The sequence below is a fragment of the Pararge aegeria genome, chromosome Z (genome assembly GCF_905163445.1).
Source record: "Pararge aegeria chromosome Z, ilParAegt1.1, whole genome shotgun sequence".
In the NCBI taxonomy this organism is placed as follows: Eukaryota; Metazoa; Arthropoda; class Insecta; order Lepidoptera; family Nymphalidae; genus Pararge; species Pararge aegeria.
This window is the reverse complement of record NC_053208.1, coordinates 5,785,529-5,798,893: the sequence shown is the minus strand read 5'-3', so window position 1 is coordinate 5,798,893 and position 13,365 is coordinate 5,785,529. Positions and strand designations below refer to the sequence as shown.

Below are 13,365 nucleotides of genomic sequence, written 5' to 3'. Positions count from 1 at the left end.
TGTATTCAGCGTTGTCCGGTTTTAAACTGATCTTACCATCGCTTAAGGATGTCAATGTATGTGATATAAAACTGTAATTATAAAATAATATAGGCAGCATTTTCATCTTTATCCAACTTAACTAGTAACCAAATGCAGTTTCCAAGGTTTAGATGTCCAGCCCAATTTTGGGGTCAATCTTTATGTATTAACTGTGTTACAAATAGTTACGGATGGCACATTTAGATTGGGTTAAGATGAAAATGCTATGCTCTGCCGTCTCTGATGAGTGCTGGCTCTAAAGCAGTATTTAAAAGTTTTATTTGAAATTGTAATTAGCACAGAGCCATGATTCTCTATTACATTCTAACCTTTACACACTCTTCTCAACCATGAATAATGTAAAAATTGACATTCCATCCGAAATTATATTGCAAGATACCTGTTGAATCCATAGAGAAACAGGGCCGCCGAGAGATGGCGGGGCAAAATGAAGATATCACTTTCTGCTTGGCAAAATATCAAAAGTTTTTTATGCAACCATTTCAAAACTGCTATAGCACAAACAATCACAGAACATTAGTTTCTAATATAAGGAAAAGCTTTCAGGGTGCAGGAAATCTGATACCATAAGAAATATTTGCATTTGGAGAACCATTTTCATTGGTTGATACACAAAAACCTCACCAAATATACAGATGATGTCATAATAAACTTTTTTATTTTAATAAAATATTCTTATATGGTGTAACGAATATTGTCAGAGTTGTTAGGTCAGATCAATTTTGCTCATTTTACAGGAGACCATAGTACCAGTCTGCTAATACAATTTTGTTTCATTAGTCATTTAATAACATGGAGTACTAGTACATAAATACTGTAATAATATAAAAGCAATCCTTTAAAATAGTTGTGCTTATAGTTTATGACAAGTATTGCCCACCCTTTTTTTACGCTTCAAACAACACTTAGTCACAATAATATAATCCTCATATTTCATTGCTGTAATTTGAGTTGAATCAGTGCTGAGTTGAGTTTGAGTTGAGTGCAATATGTTATGTGAAGACTATTTATCATCACTCTTTAATATTGAACTAATTTTAAAGTAAAATTGATTTTGTTTTACATATATATCACACACGCTGAAGAGACTGACCCTCTAAATGTTACTTTGAAATGAAAATGTTACTTAACTTAACTCATGTTTTTAAGTGTACAGAAATACACCTACATACTTTAGGATAAACTTTTTATCTCATACATATAGTTAAATAATCATATTATTTTACTGTACTAAACCTCAATTTATAGCAAGCATTGTATACAGGGATTATTAATTTTTATATGTACAAATTTGTATTTTGAGATATTTCAAGAAAACTTTTTTAATAACCTTTCTACTCAAATCCACAAAAAATCTAATTAGAGAAAACTTCTTTTTTTAATATCATATCATAATGCCTGATGGTTAAAGTGTGGTAATCTAAAGTCAGTATTATTGAAGTAACATTGTGGGTCAAAACATCCACAGCTGAGGTCATTCGCATAACATACAGATTTCCAGGATCTATCCTAACTGCTCTAACACTATAACATTACATTTTTGTTATATTTATATGCATTTAATTGCAGATTTCATGGAATAATCATCAAAAAATCATAACAGTTCTTAAAAGGGGGACATGTTATTCTGCACAGTTAAAAATTTGAGCACATCCTAGAAAATATAGCTTACATAAGGACACAATCGCAGCATAGTAATGTATAGTAAAGGCATTTTATACCACAGTCTTCTTCTTCTTGTGGAGTTGACGCACTTGAACGGACTTTATGCGGGGGAGGTGACCTGAGGAATACGCTGTCCACATTGTCACCTAATTGTTCTTTCTCTGATTTTACTTCGGTATCTCTTTCTTTCTCTGTCTGAGTCTTGTTGTCTGTATTTTCTTCTCTTTTTTTGTTGATCGTATCACCAGCTGCTTCCTGTAATGTTATATTAAATAATTTGAACATTTCCCTTGTCCATCTCACTAATCTGGATCTTAAAAACTACTCTGCTGCAAACATTTAATACAATTTGAAAAAAAATAACTACATTTAAGTTTCAGCTGTTTCACTGTATTTATCAAACTTAAATAAGTCTTATTCACAACCAGTGGCACTACGTACAACTGAAGGTTCCGACCAACCAAGTGCGGAGACAAGCCCAGATAAAGAAGAAAGAACAAGAAGTCTTATTCACTTGGAAAAGGTGTGACAGAATGAGGATTGATTAGAATCTTATGTAAATCTTCAGAAATGGAGAATTGAACTTCTTACAATAAAAAAAGAGCAAGAAATTGCTTCCTCTTGCTGTATCAGCAGCTATATATGGCTCAAAGTACAAGTATTAAGTCAATCACTATCATTGAAAATCTATCAAGATCTTATAACCCAACAATCCTTATGAAGACTGGTTGCTTTCTAGGCCAGGGGTGATTAGCCATCTTAGGGTATACTATGGGTTTCCATAAATACATACTAAGGTTATGTATCAGTATGGGTTAGGGACAAATGATAATATAGAGTTGTGTTTTTACAGGCTCTTTGCAGTCTGCATATAACTATATCCCAAAACTTTTGATTGTATTATGTGTCTATTACCTTTTAGACCTCGCCCAAGTTAATAGGGTAAAATGTATGTAAAACATACATCATAGTAACCCATTACCAGCCTACATGGGTCATGGGCATGGGTCTCCTTCCACAATTAGGAGGGGTTAAGACTAGTCCACCATGCTATAGTCGCACAGTGAATGTAAAAGTACCTAAAAAAATAGCTAATGTCCTTACCTTGTCATCTTCAGTGTCCCGTTTAATAAGTTCCTGCTTTTCATCCTGGTTTGTACCAACTAAATCTGGTGGAATTTCAGATACTGCTATCGCCACCCCAGTGCTTGTTGCAGCCAATGCACTACCTCCTGAATGCTCAGGAGCTACCAAAGCTGATTCATCATCCTTTTTCTTCAACAAAGTTTCATGATTGGACGAATCCCCCGACATACTAGAAAGATGTAAAAAAAATTATAATTAGGTACAGGGTAAGATAATTTAAATATGCTCTGTAGGTATAGAGTATTCTCGATTGACTGACAAATCACGTCTAAAGCAGAATGAAGATCATATTACACATAGTGACACGCGCATATTAAATTATGAAAACAATAGTCACATAAACAAGTCTGAAGAGTTTCGTATTTCAGCGAAATTTGCATATTTACCTAGCTAATGCGACGATTTCTTTGTGTTCTGCAAATTCGACAACTGATAAACGACGCCATTTGCTTATTATTGTTTCAAAATTATTGTTATCCTGCATTTTAGTTGCCTATTTATTAAAAAAATAACAAAAACTGACCAAGAAGTTTACACGGTACAGTTAAATTTTACCACCTTTTAGCTAGTGTTGAAACTTTCTGTGTATCCTCATAAAACACGGAAGCGCGCTTCTTTGATAAAATAGACTGGTTTATAAATTCTAAGTTATAAAACAAGTACAAGATGAACAATAAACTTATACTTAGTTTGATACCTTTTTTTTTCATTTGCTTTGCTTCACGCTTGCATTCCGTATACCTACCAACTTTGAGTGATACTAGGATCGAATCGATTACAAAGCACAAAGCCTATTCGATTATCTTGCGAGCTTTGTCGTATAGTCGATATTTTGGTCTGTGAAAAGCTAACCTTTTACCGTCAGGCTTCGCCGTCTTACTAAGTAACATAGTGCATTCCAAAAAAATATTTATCGTTAACATAAAATAACATCAGGGATATATTTTGTTTAATTCGATCGATTCGATTAATTTATCGTTGCTCGCTCATTTGCTCGCATCCCTACTAAAAAGAAAACGTCAAAATTATTGTCACGCTCAGTTTGACGCTCTTTGACGCTAGGTTTGACGGCTGACAATATAGGACCACAGATAATATAGGTCTGCGAGAAAGTTTTATTTTTAGAGATTTTCAAGACAAGGTTTATTTTTTAAACCTTTCTTTGTTATAATAATGATGTCATCGTTCGAATACTTACTAATTGAACATAGATGGCGCCCTGTCGTAAGAGCGATCATTTTTATGGGAATTGTAAACTGTGTCTTTGTAATATTTATTTGTTTTGCGGCGTGGTATCCACACTACGCCGAAAGTCGTCGAAGACTTATGAGTTTTAGCTGTTTTATAGCTTGGGGCCGTAGAGGTTTTGCCTGCTGAGACGCTCAGTAGTCTACCGCCAGTCGGAAAACTCGATCCAACTTTTGCATTCTTGCCTACATTGCCAATTTCAGTCTTTCCACCACCAGCGCGTGCCTTCTTCATTACAGCTGACAATTATAAGCACCCTAAAACAAATAAATAAAATTGTCAAATCGAACATCGATGCAGTATCAAATGTAATTCATTCAAGAGAACTAACTTTTGAAAGGACATTTAGGCAGGTACTTGACCTCGGCCTATCGTAAAGGCCCTAGCCAATTATTGGATTTCAGTGCGGGTGGCTTAGCTCTTGGTAATAATCCATCGTGTTCGCGGATTTAGACTCTCTTTTCGGAAATTGGACTACCTACGCATGATTCAGAATACCCTAACCTATTCTTATTTTTTGTTTTGTTTTTTACGGCGGCGGTTGAATTGTTTAAACAATTTAAATATAATACGATAAGTAGGTACATGTTTCCTTGTAAGGTTTATGGAACCCTCGATTTTATTTCTCTTAGGTACCACCGTCGAAATCGACTATCAAGCTTCGAACTTTTAACGAATTAGGAACACGAGTGGGTTGAATTGGATGAAGCTGAACACGGAATGAGTCATTCGTAATGTCATTGCGTTTAGAATAGAATAGAATAGAATTTGTTTATTTATCAGAACAACACAAAGAGACTTACATACGGAGTAACTTAAACATTTAGTACTTAATTATTAATAGCTTAAGTCTAAGATTTGTGTCGTGCCAATAAAAAGGTTCTGACTCAGCTTAATGTTCCGGATATTAATGTACCCACAACGCTGGTATTCTGTCAGTACCTATTTAGTTGAGGGAAGTCCGGTTATGAAATCACATATAAAAATAAAAAAAATAAAAATATATAAACTTGATAAAAGAAAGTAAACTTCATTATGGAAAGGAGATGAAAACTCATTTTTGTTTAAGTAGTAATGGAAAAGTATGTTAGTCAGATAATAATTTTTAGTTTTTTTAGTAGTTACTATTGTAAGATAGTGCCACATTAGATTTTTGAATGTTCAGTAGATAATAGCGAAATAATTTCTTAAAGCAAAACTTTGATTTGGCATTTCTAAAAGGCGGTGGGATGTCGTTCCAGCATTTGGTGGCATGATATTTAAAACTGCCACGAAATGCTGCAGACCTGTGGCGTGGCATCGATAGTGGTGGCGCTGTAGTTCTTTTACCGTAGCTAGGGTCGCGCCAAACTAATTTCCTATACAGGTATGGTGGTTCTTTTGTTTTAACAACACCAAAAAGTGCCTACTAGCAGTTTCATTTACGACCTCATCAGTTTCTTTTTTTGCATCCACAAAGATTTAAATCATTAGCTGAATAAATTCCATTAGGGCCCGAAATTTATATAATCAATCTATTTCAAAATCTTCAGATGGCAGATTAATTTCAGATTCAGTTTTATAATTTTCCTACTCTTCCTTATCGATAAGAATTTTTTTTAAATTAAGTGTTACGACAGACACGAAGAGAGCAGAGGAGCTGGAGACAAGGGAGAGCTGCGGGGGAATAATTTGGCGGCGGGCGCACGCGCGGCATTGAGAGATTGTGATGTTTTGGAGTGATTAAGTAAAAGTATATCACAATTTTGGAGGATATCGAATAAAATAAATTGTTGATTGTTCTATATAAACTCTTTTATATAGAACAATCAACAATTTACTTAAAAAATGTGAGAAAACTTATGTGACTTTGACTAAGTTTTCTCACATGTTTATATTTTATCTAAATAAATAAATATTCTAAGACAATACACACATCGCCATCTAACCCCAAAGTAAGCGTAGCTTGTGTTATGGGAACTAAGATGACTGATGAATATTTTTATGAATAATATACATAAATACTTAGAATATACAGATAAACACCCAGACACTGAAAAACATTCATGTTCATCACACAAACATGTTCCAGTTGTGGGAATCGAACCCACGGCCATGGACTCAGAAAGCAGGGTCGCTGCCCACTGCGCCAGTCGGCCGTCAAATCTGAGTTTTGTATAGGTATTAGTAATTTTTGTCATTAAAAATTGAAGATTTGATATATCGGATGTGCTTATAAGGCGGAGTAGGAGTCGATGTACAGGCAGTGTAGGAATTCATGAGGACGGTTTTACTCCATCCGCTTAGTACCTACATCCTGTCAAACTAGCCCTGTGCATAATAAATTATAGCTACTTATCCTATAGAAACATAAAAGATTCAAGGAAGGCGTTGCTAGGTGTCACTTGGTTGTAAGAAGTGGAACCCTATCCAATGGAATACCACTTCATCATGTCGAGGTTTTTTTTTAATTATTTCTTTCATTCCGACCTTTGCAGTGAGCTAGTTTCCATTTGTAAACATAAGAATGCACCTCGTCCATATGATGGACTTATAAACAGTAGTTATGAAAAAAATGGAATAAACGTGTGCTGTCATGCATAGTTACCTTCCATAGTTGGTTAATCACCACTGTCTAAGGGCCAAAACACATCTATTATATTGGTTAGAAGCAGGCGATACTTTGCGGAATTCCGTGATACATTCTTAAAATTAAGCTTAATTTGCTTAATGCTACTTATATCTACTCCGCGAAAAGCAGGGGAGAATCTGTACATGTATTATAGACCACTTAGTGGCTACTCAGTGGTTTTCTTATATTCTACTAGTCGAGCTGTTTCATTTGATACCCACATTGAGGGATTTGTGAAAAAATTCGTAAACCGCCATTTTTTGGAGGAACCGCCATCTTGGAACGATTTTCATCAAACATTCCCGACTAATTCACCTTTCAAACATAAAAACAAAATGAAAATCAGTTCAGCCGTTAGAGAATTAAGACACATACAGACACAAAAACAGTATAATACCTCTTTTTCGCGTCGGGGTTTAAAAGTACGTAGGAAGGTAAACCGATATTTTACATTTTTGTGTCCATATTTGTTCTTACGTTGTTTTTTTTATAAAATGATGTCATTATTTTACGCGGTCACAGGTGCTCTTTTTTCCAGAAATTTCAATCATGAAAATTGCTTGGGGTTCGGCTTCGTGATATGGCTTCTGTATGCCATCAGTGTTGTATGAATCCATATCCATATATATACTAACATTATAAATGTCAATGTAAGTTTGTCTGTTACGCTTTCACGCAAAAACACTTAACCTAGATCCTCATGAAACTTCGTACACATATTCTTGGAATTGAGTGTCTTAGTGTTAGAAGTAATATAGGCTACTTTTTATCCTGACATTAAGCTCGGTTCCTTTGGGAGAGGGGATGAAAGTGCTTGACGATTTTACACCATAACTCCGACAAATTATAACCGATTTAAATAATTATTTTCATACTATAGAGGTTATAATTTGTGTTTATTTTTGCCCAAACTGTGGTTGGAGAGAGAGAGCAGCAAACACTTTTAAGGCTTAGCGATACTGAATACTTTAATTTTTTTTAGAACTGCAGCAAAATTTTTTAGGTGTACATTTTTATTCCCATGTTACTTATGCATATTTTTTTCATTTGACTATCCGATTTTCTTGTTATGAATGAATGAATGAATACGTTTTTATTGTACACCACAGAAATATAAAACATATGCCATAAAATAAGACTAATTAGAGTAAGTTAGATAGACGGTATAGTTTGGTGGCAAGCAAAGACATAAAAGGATATAGCAGTATATGGACGATTACTTAGGTACTTATTTACATACTATTTACCATTGGTTGGCTGGAAGAGATCGCTATGAAGCGATATGCAAAATTGTATACATTTTTTATTTGAACTTTATATTTGAAAATTTCGGTATACTTATGTGGCGTATACTAGTAATAAAAGTGCATACTAGCGTAACCGGCAGACGCCGTCCTGTGTTTTGAAACAGTAAAAAAAATTATCAAAGTCGGTCCAGCTGTTTAGGAGGAACTAAGTAGTTGACCGACACACGTACAGAAGAATTATCTATATTACTATTTTACTCTCCGTTCAAACTTTCCTAATCTTTTACGAGTAATTCAAGACCTTATACAGCCAAATCGGTCCAGCTGTTCTCGAGTTCTAGTGAGACTAACGATAAGCTAATGAGATAATATATATATGTATGTTATATTATTACAGATTATCTATAAATATCTATATTTATAGATAATCTGTAATAATATAATCTGATCTGTAAGGGAAGTTATATTATAAGGCTAGGGATCTATCTACTATACCGACATAGTAGATAGTCATGATCGTGAAAAAATATCCTATAGATACGAGTATCCTATAAAAAATATCCGTATAATATATAATTTAGTATTTTATTCTCATTATGAAACTTAGTTGCTATAACTAGCGGTTAGTAGTGGTGTGTTGTGTTACTTACTAAAGCTTTATAGCTTTAGTAAGTGAAGTGTACATCATACATGCATAATTCGAATTCAAACTCAAAATTGTTTCATTCATACAGACCTTATAACAGGCACTTAACAGGCAAGAGTTCATACATTTAACATGTTATACTAATGTTAGTGATTGTGATAACTGCATTCGTTAACTAAAACTAAAGCTAGATGCTAATAGCTCTGCCTACCCTACATTTTGAATATATATTTTTTTTTTTAAATTATTATTTCATAATTTAAGAAAAGTGTTGAGATATATCCTCTGGTAGCCAATATACCGCAGAGTAAATAAGAACACGCCTAATTGATGTATAATATTTAGATACGTATTTGATAACTTATCAATCGCACTCTATTTTGTAGTATTGATTTATTTGTATACAACAATAAATCAAATTTATCTCGTAAGTTATCTCGCAAAATGACAACAACTTCTCGAATAGCTTCATATGATCGCAATGAAAGAAATTGTAGGCACATACTGGGCGTAGATTTTAATCAAGTGTTTATACATTTACCCAGTCTTAGTGTCAGTAACTTTAGAGACGTGTTTTCATTTTTGACACCTCATCAGTCTTCTGACACATATATAAATCAAGCTGATGTGGTTAAAACTTCAATATCTTAGATTTCTTTGCATAAAGATAACCCAAGTCCCTATATTACGTACTAGAAAAGCGAAGCCCCGTCCGAAAAACCCTTAAACATGATCATCACTATCAACCTTATTGACGTTCCACTGAACACAAAGGTCTTGCCTCACAGAGAGGAGCTTAAAACCCACCAAGCAACCACCCAAAAGTTATTTCTTTCAAGTGTTTTCAATACCTACTTAAAAATCCTATTAACAACTATATAATCTTTTTTTTTTTATATTTATTATTATTAGTATTTTATGTGTGTAATCTTGATAAGTATTAGTGTGTAATTGTTCGTAAGTATGTATATAATAATAATACACCCCAACAATCGGTTTCCCTTGGTTTTCCTAATCCTAAGGTTGCCTGGTAGAGATCGCTACTAAGCGATAAGGCCGCCCTTTGTATCCTACTTTTTAAGTTAATTTATGTTGTGTCCATTGTTTTTTTTTCCTATTTGTGTAAATAAATAAATAATCGGTTCTGAGGGTAAATTTTACCGAAAAAATTTAGTTCTTCTTAATTAATCTTAGTTAATCTTTCAACAATAACTTTTCTGTATTGCGGGAGAGCGGAGCTGCGTAGGTCCTGTAGTTGTAAAGTGACCAGACACTGATAGATAATACTCTTTATTTTTCTGGGATAGTAGGTAAGTGTGGGAACAAACAAGATAGAGGAAAATTGTCTTACGTGATCGTTATTCGCACTTTATATTAACGAAAACAAGTAATATTGGATAGAAGCAGGCGTTACTTTGCGGAAATCCATGATATATTATCAAAATTAAGCTTAATTTGCTATACTCCGCGAAAAGCAGGAGAATCTGTGTGGTGTAATTTATAATTTCTTCAATCCTTATACTCCACACCAAACAGATCTTCGGCAATAAACCCTCACATTATATCACACTCACATTGACGACACTCACAAGCTTAATTTTGATAAGAAAACAAGTAAGATGTCGTCTTCTCAAAAAACCGAAATGATCACATATTTTAGTGCATAATATTTCCTGTGTAACAGTGCATTTACACACAAAAGTTTTACATACCATAGAAACCTACTTACATAACTTGATAATTGATATCAAAGCATTTAAGGTGTTTAACGTGATTCTTTTTTCTTAACTCGTTGCGTATTTTTATATGATTTTCCTATTGCATTTATAACTAGTTTCAATAATAAATATATTTATTTACAGCTTTTAGAGCAATATATATAATATATTTTTCTGAAACTATGGAATCACAACAAAGATGTTAATTTATAATAATAACTGAAGCATAATCATTATTTTTAGAAGCTTTTACAAAACACATAAGATGTTTAGTGATAAATATAAGTAGATTGGTACCACTTTACTTTAGTATGCAATATTGTTTTTCTAAGCAAACGGATTTCGGACAAAAAGTTTGATAAAATTGTTAAAACTATTTTTGAAGGCTCGTTTTGTTTTCTTATAAATATAACTTGAAATTAAGATACAATATTTTTCACTCTACCAATATTTTTCTCTGACTAATATGTAAACAGTACTGAATAAAATACAGGTAGAATTAATCGTTCATTAGCTCTTGCACTAATAAAATATAATGTTTTTGTATTGGTTACATACATATATTTGAAGATCGATCATAAATGAATGATCTGATGATAAGTAAATGTTAGAGTTGGTAAAATAAAATGGAATTCTTTTTGGTTCGTCCACTTACCAGGGTCAGTTCGACTTTTATATATTTGTCATCATTTTCAGGTTATTAATGAAACATAATTGCGCACAGGCGGCCACTTTACTAGAGCAAGGGGTCTTAAGAGAGTGAAACCTCCTCGCTGTTCCCATGTTATTGAGAATCGCCGAGAAGTAGCTTGCCGTGCTTGGCGAGCTTGGCGTTCTTGGCGTGCATCATATTGAACTTCATCGGCCCACAAAAAGGCGCGGGTCTCCTTTCAGAATGGGAAGTTTTTAGGCCGTAGTCCACCGAGGTGGCTTTTCGCGGATTGGTAGACTTCGCACTCTTTTGAGAACACTACGGAGAACTCTGAGGCATGTAGGTTTCCTTACGATGTTTTCCTTCACCGTTAATGCAAGTAATATAATAAATAACTTTAATTGAAAACGCACATAGCTCCATAAAATCCCCCTAGGCTATCCCGATAAAATAGGTAATTTGTTGTAATATCACAATTCTTAATTGCAAAAATCAGCAGGAAATATACATTTCTTTTTGAAAAGAAATATATCAGCATTTAAAAAAAAATGCAATATAAACATGCAGAAAAAGCAGCATCGCTATTTATACTTTTCATACATAAGATTATAGTGTTTACTTAGGTAAATATATAACGAAGAAGAGTTTATCGCGCTTATGTTACTACCACGATGCTAGTGGTTAGAACTTGGTCCTACCAATCGGCGGACCGAGTTCGATACCCGGCAAGCACCTCTAACTTTTCGGAGTTATGTGCAACTAAATATCACTTGCTAGCACGGCGAAGTAAATCATGTCTTCAAGATCTTCAGGCCTAAACCCTTCTTAATACGGGAGGAGATTCAGCCCCTGTCGTGGGCCGGGTTAATAATGACAAAGTAACTAACGGAACGGAACTATAACGTCCCTCATCCCAGGGTAGGAAGGAAGGAATTACTAATTCAATATTATTTTGGATGATCACTACAGTTTCAGAAAATCTTCAAATGTCATGCAGGTATATTATTAGATACCTACTCATTCTGTCTGAGCTAGTTCCGTGACGTACCCACAGATTGACATTAATAGGGCAAGCTTTTGCCCTTTGGGTACAGATTCCTAAGTAGTGCAAAAATGAAAAAGAGAGAAGAAAATTTTTTTAGAAGGAAAGTAACCCGTCTTTGGATAAATTTAAAACTGTTTATTAAACTACCTAGTTTCAATCAGTATATGAATGTTTTTAGCTGACTTTGCATCTGGATATTTATGTGTTAAGTACCTATTCAGGTACTTAACACATAAATAGTTATTTTGTAATAAGCAGTTAACTTTCTAATTTATGATAATAATAGTTAAGATGTAAACATACGCCAGAGTTTCGCCTGCAATTCGCTACGCCAATAAAATACATCGACAGCGAGAAATAAAAATGTATGAAGCGTGAAAAATACTTACGACTCTATATCAACGAAAATATGTTGTACATAACATTCCTGTGTAAAAACTCAAACGGTAAATCACTAGCGCGTATATTAACGTGTGTTTTGTGTACGTGCGTACGCGACTTCTCGAGGTCCAACCAAAACTGGTAAACAGTAAACTAGCTCAGATCACTTCAACTTCCTCCACCATTTTCTATTAAGGGAAAGTGTTCTGTAACAGCCGCAACATTGAGCATAAAATCGTGTGCCATATTATTGCTATTTAGTTGTGCGGTAGAGTGTAGCCATCAACTTTCGTATTAAATTTTGTGCAAGTAGGTAGGTTGGTACGTATTTTCTTACGTCATCTTTAACGAACCTTAATGACCAACAACGGGATGGTGTCGTGGGTCAACGCAAATCTTATCGATTGGATATATATTTAATTTTATTTACATATATAAGCATATAATTATATTATGTAGGTACCTATCTATACTCATATTATAAAAAGGACTAATATCAATATAATATGGTTTGCCAACTACCCATTCTTACCGGAATACCTTTTACCATTACCAGAATTCCAGAATACCTTTGTCATATTACGTACGCCAGCCCGCTAACACCCGCTGGTGACCCCGACGTGATCCATCTCACCAACCATCACAATAATTAAAACGTAGGTTTCATAGTCGTGGGCAATGGGTCACCTCCTGGAAGGAGGTACCTGCCAAGAAGTACTGTAACGCTGATTTTCTATAGGGACCCAAATAGATTTTTTCGTTTCTTTACTTGTTCCGAATAGGCTCTGAAAATACCGGATTGTTTTTAACCATTTTTTTTTACAGTAGGAAGCTACTTTATCCACAAGCAACGTAGGTTATGTTCAATTAGCAGGAAAATAAGATCTCAGAACGAAGTAATTGTATTCATAAAGCAGGCCAGAAGGGAATGCTACCCAGCTGCTTCATACGCGTGCGCTGGCTA

The 13,365-nt window shown here is 34.3% G+C and overlaps 1 protein-coding gene across 2 annotated transcripts; it reads right to left on the bottom strand.

Annotated features, from left to right (window-relative positions):
* Positions 1-310: 310 nt before the first annotated feature.
* LOC120636013 lies at positions 311-12,521 on the bottom strand. Of its 2 annotated transcripts, XM_039907233.1 has the most exons (4): positions 12,410-12,521; positions 4,052-4,358; positions 2,812-3,022; positions 311-1,962 (listed from the first exon to the last, which is right to left on the bottom strand). In XM_039907233.1, the coding sequence occupies exons 2-4, from the start codon at positions 4,333-4,335 to the stop codon at positions 1,711-1,713; spliced, it is 747 nt and encodes a 248-aa protein (XP_039763167.1). In that variant the 5' UTR covers positions 4,336-4,358; positions 12,410-12,521; the 3' UTR covers positions 311-1,710. The 2 variants fall into 2 exon arrangements, with proteins under 2 accessions (XP_039763167.1, XP_039763168.1); XM_039907234.1 differs by lacking the exons at positions 4,052-4,358; positions 12,410-12,521 and adding an exon at positions 3,240-3,394.
* Between the last annotated feature and the right edge of the window lie 844 nt (positions 12,522-13,365).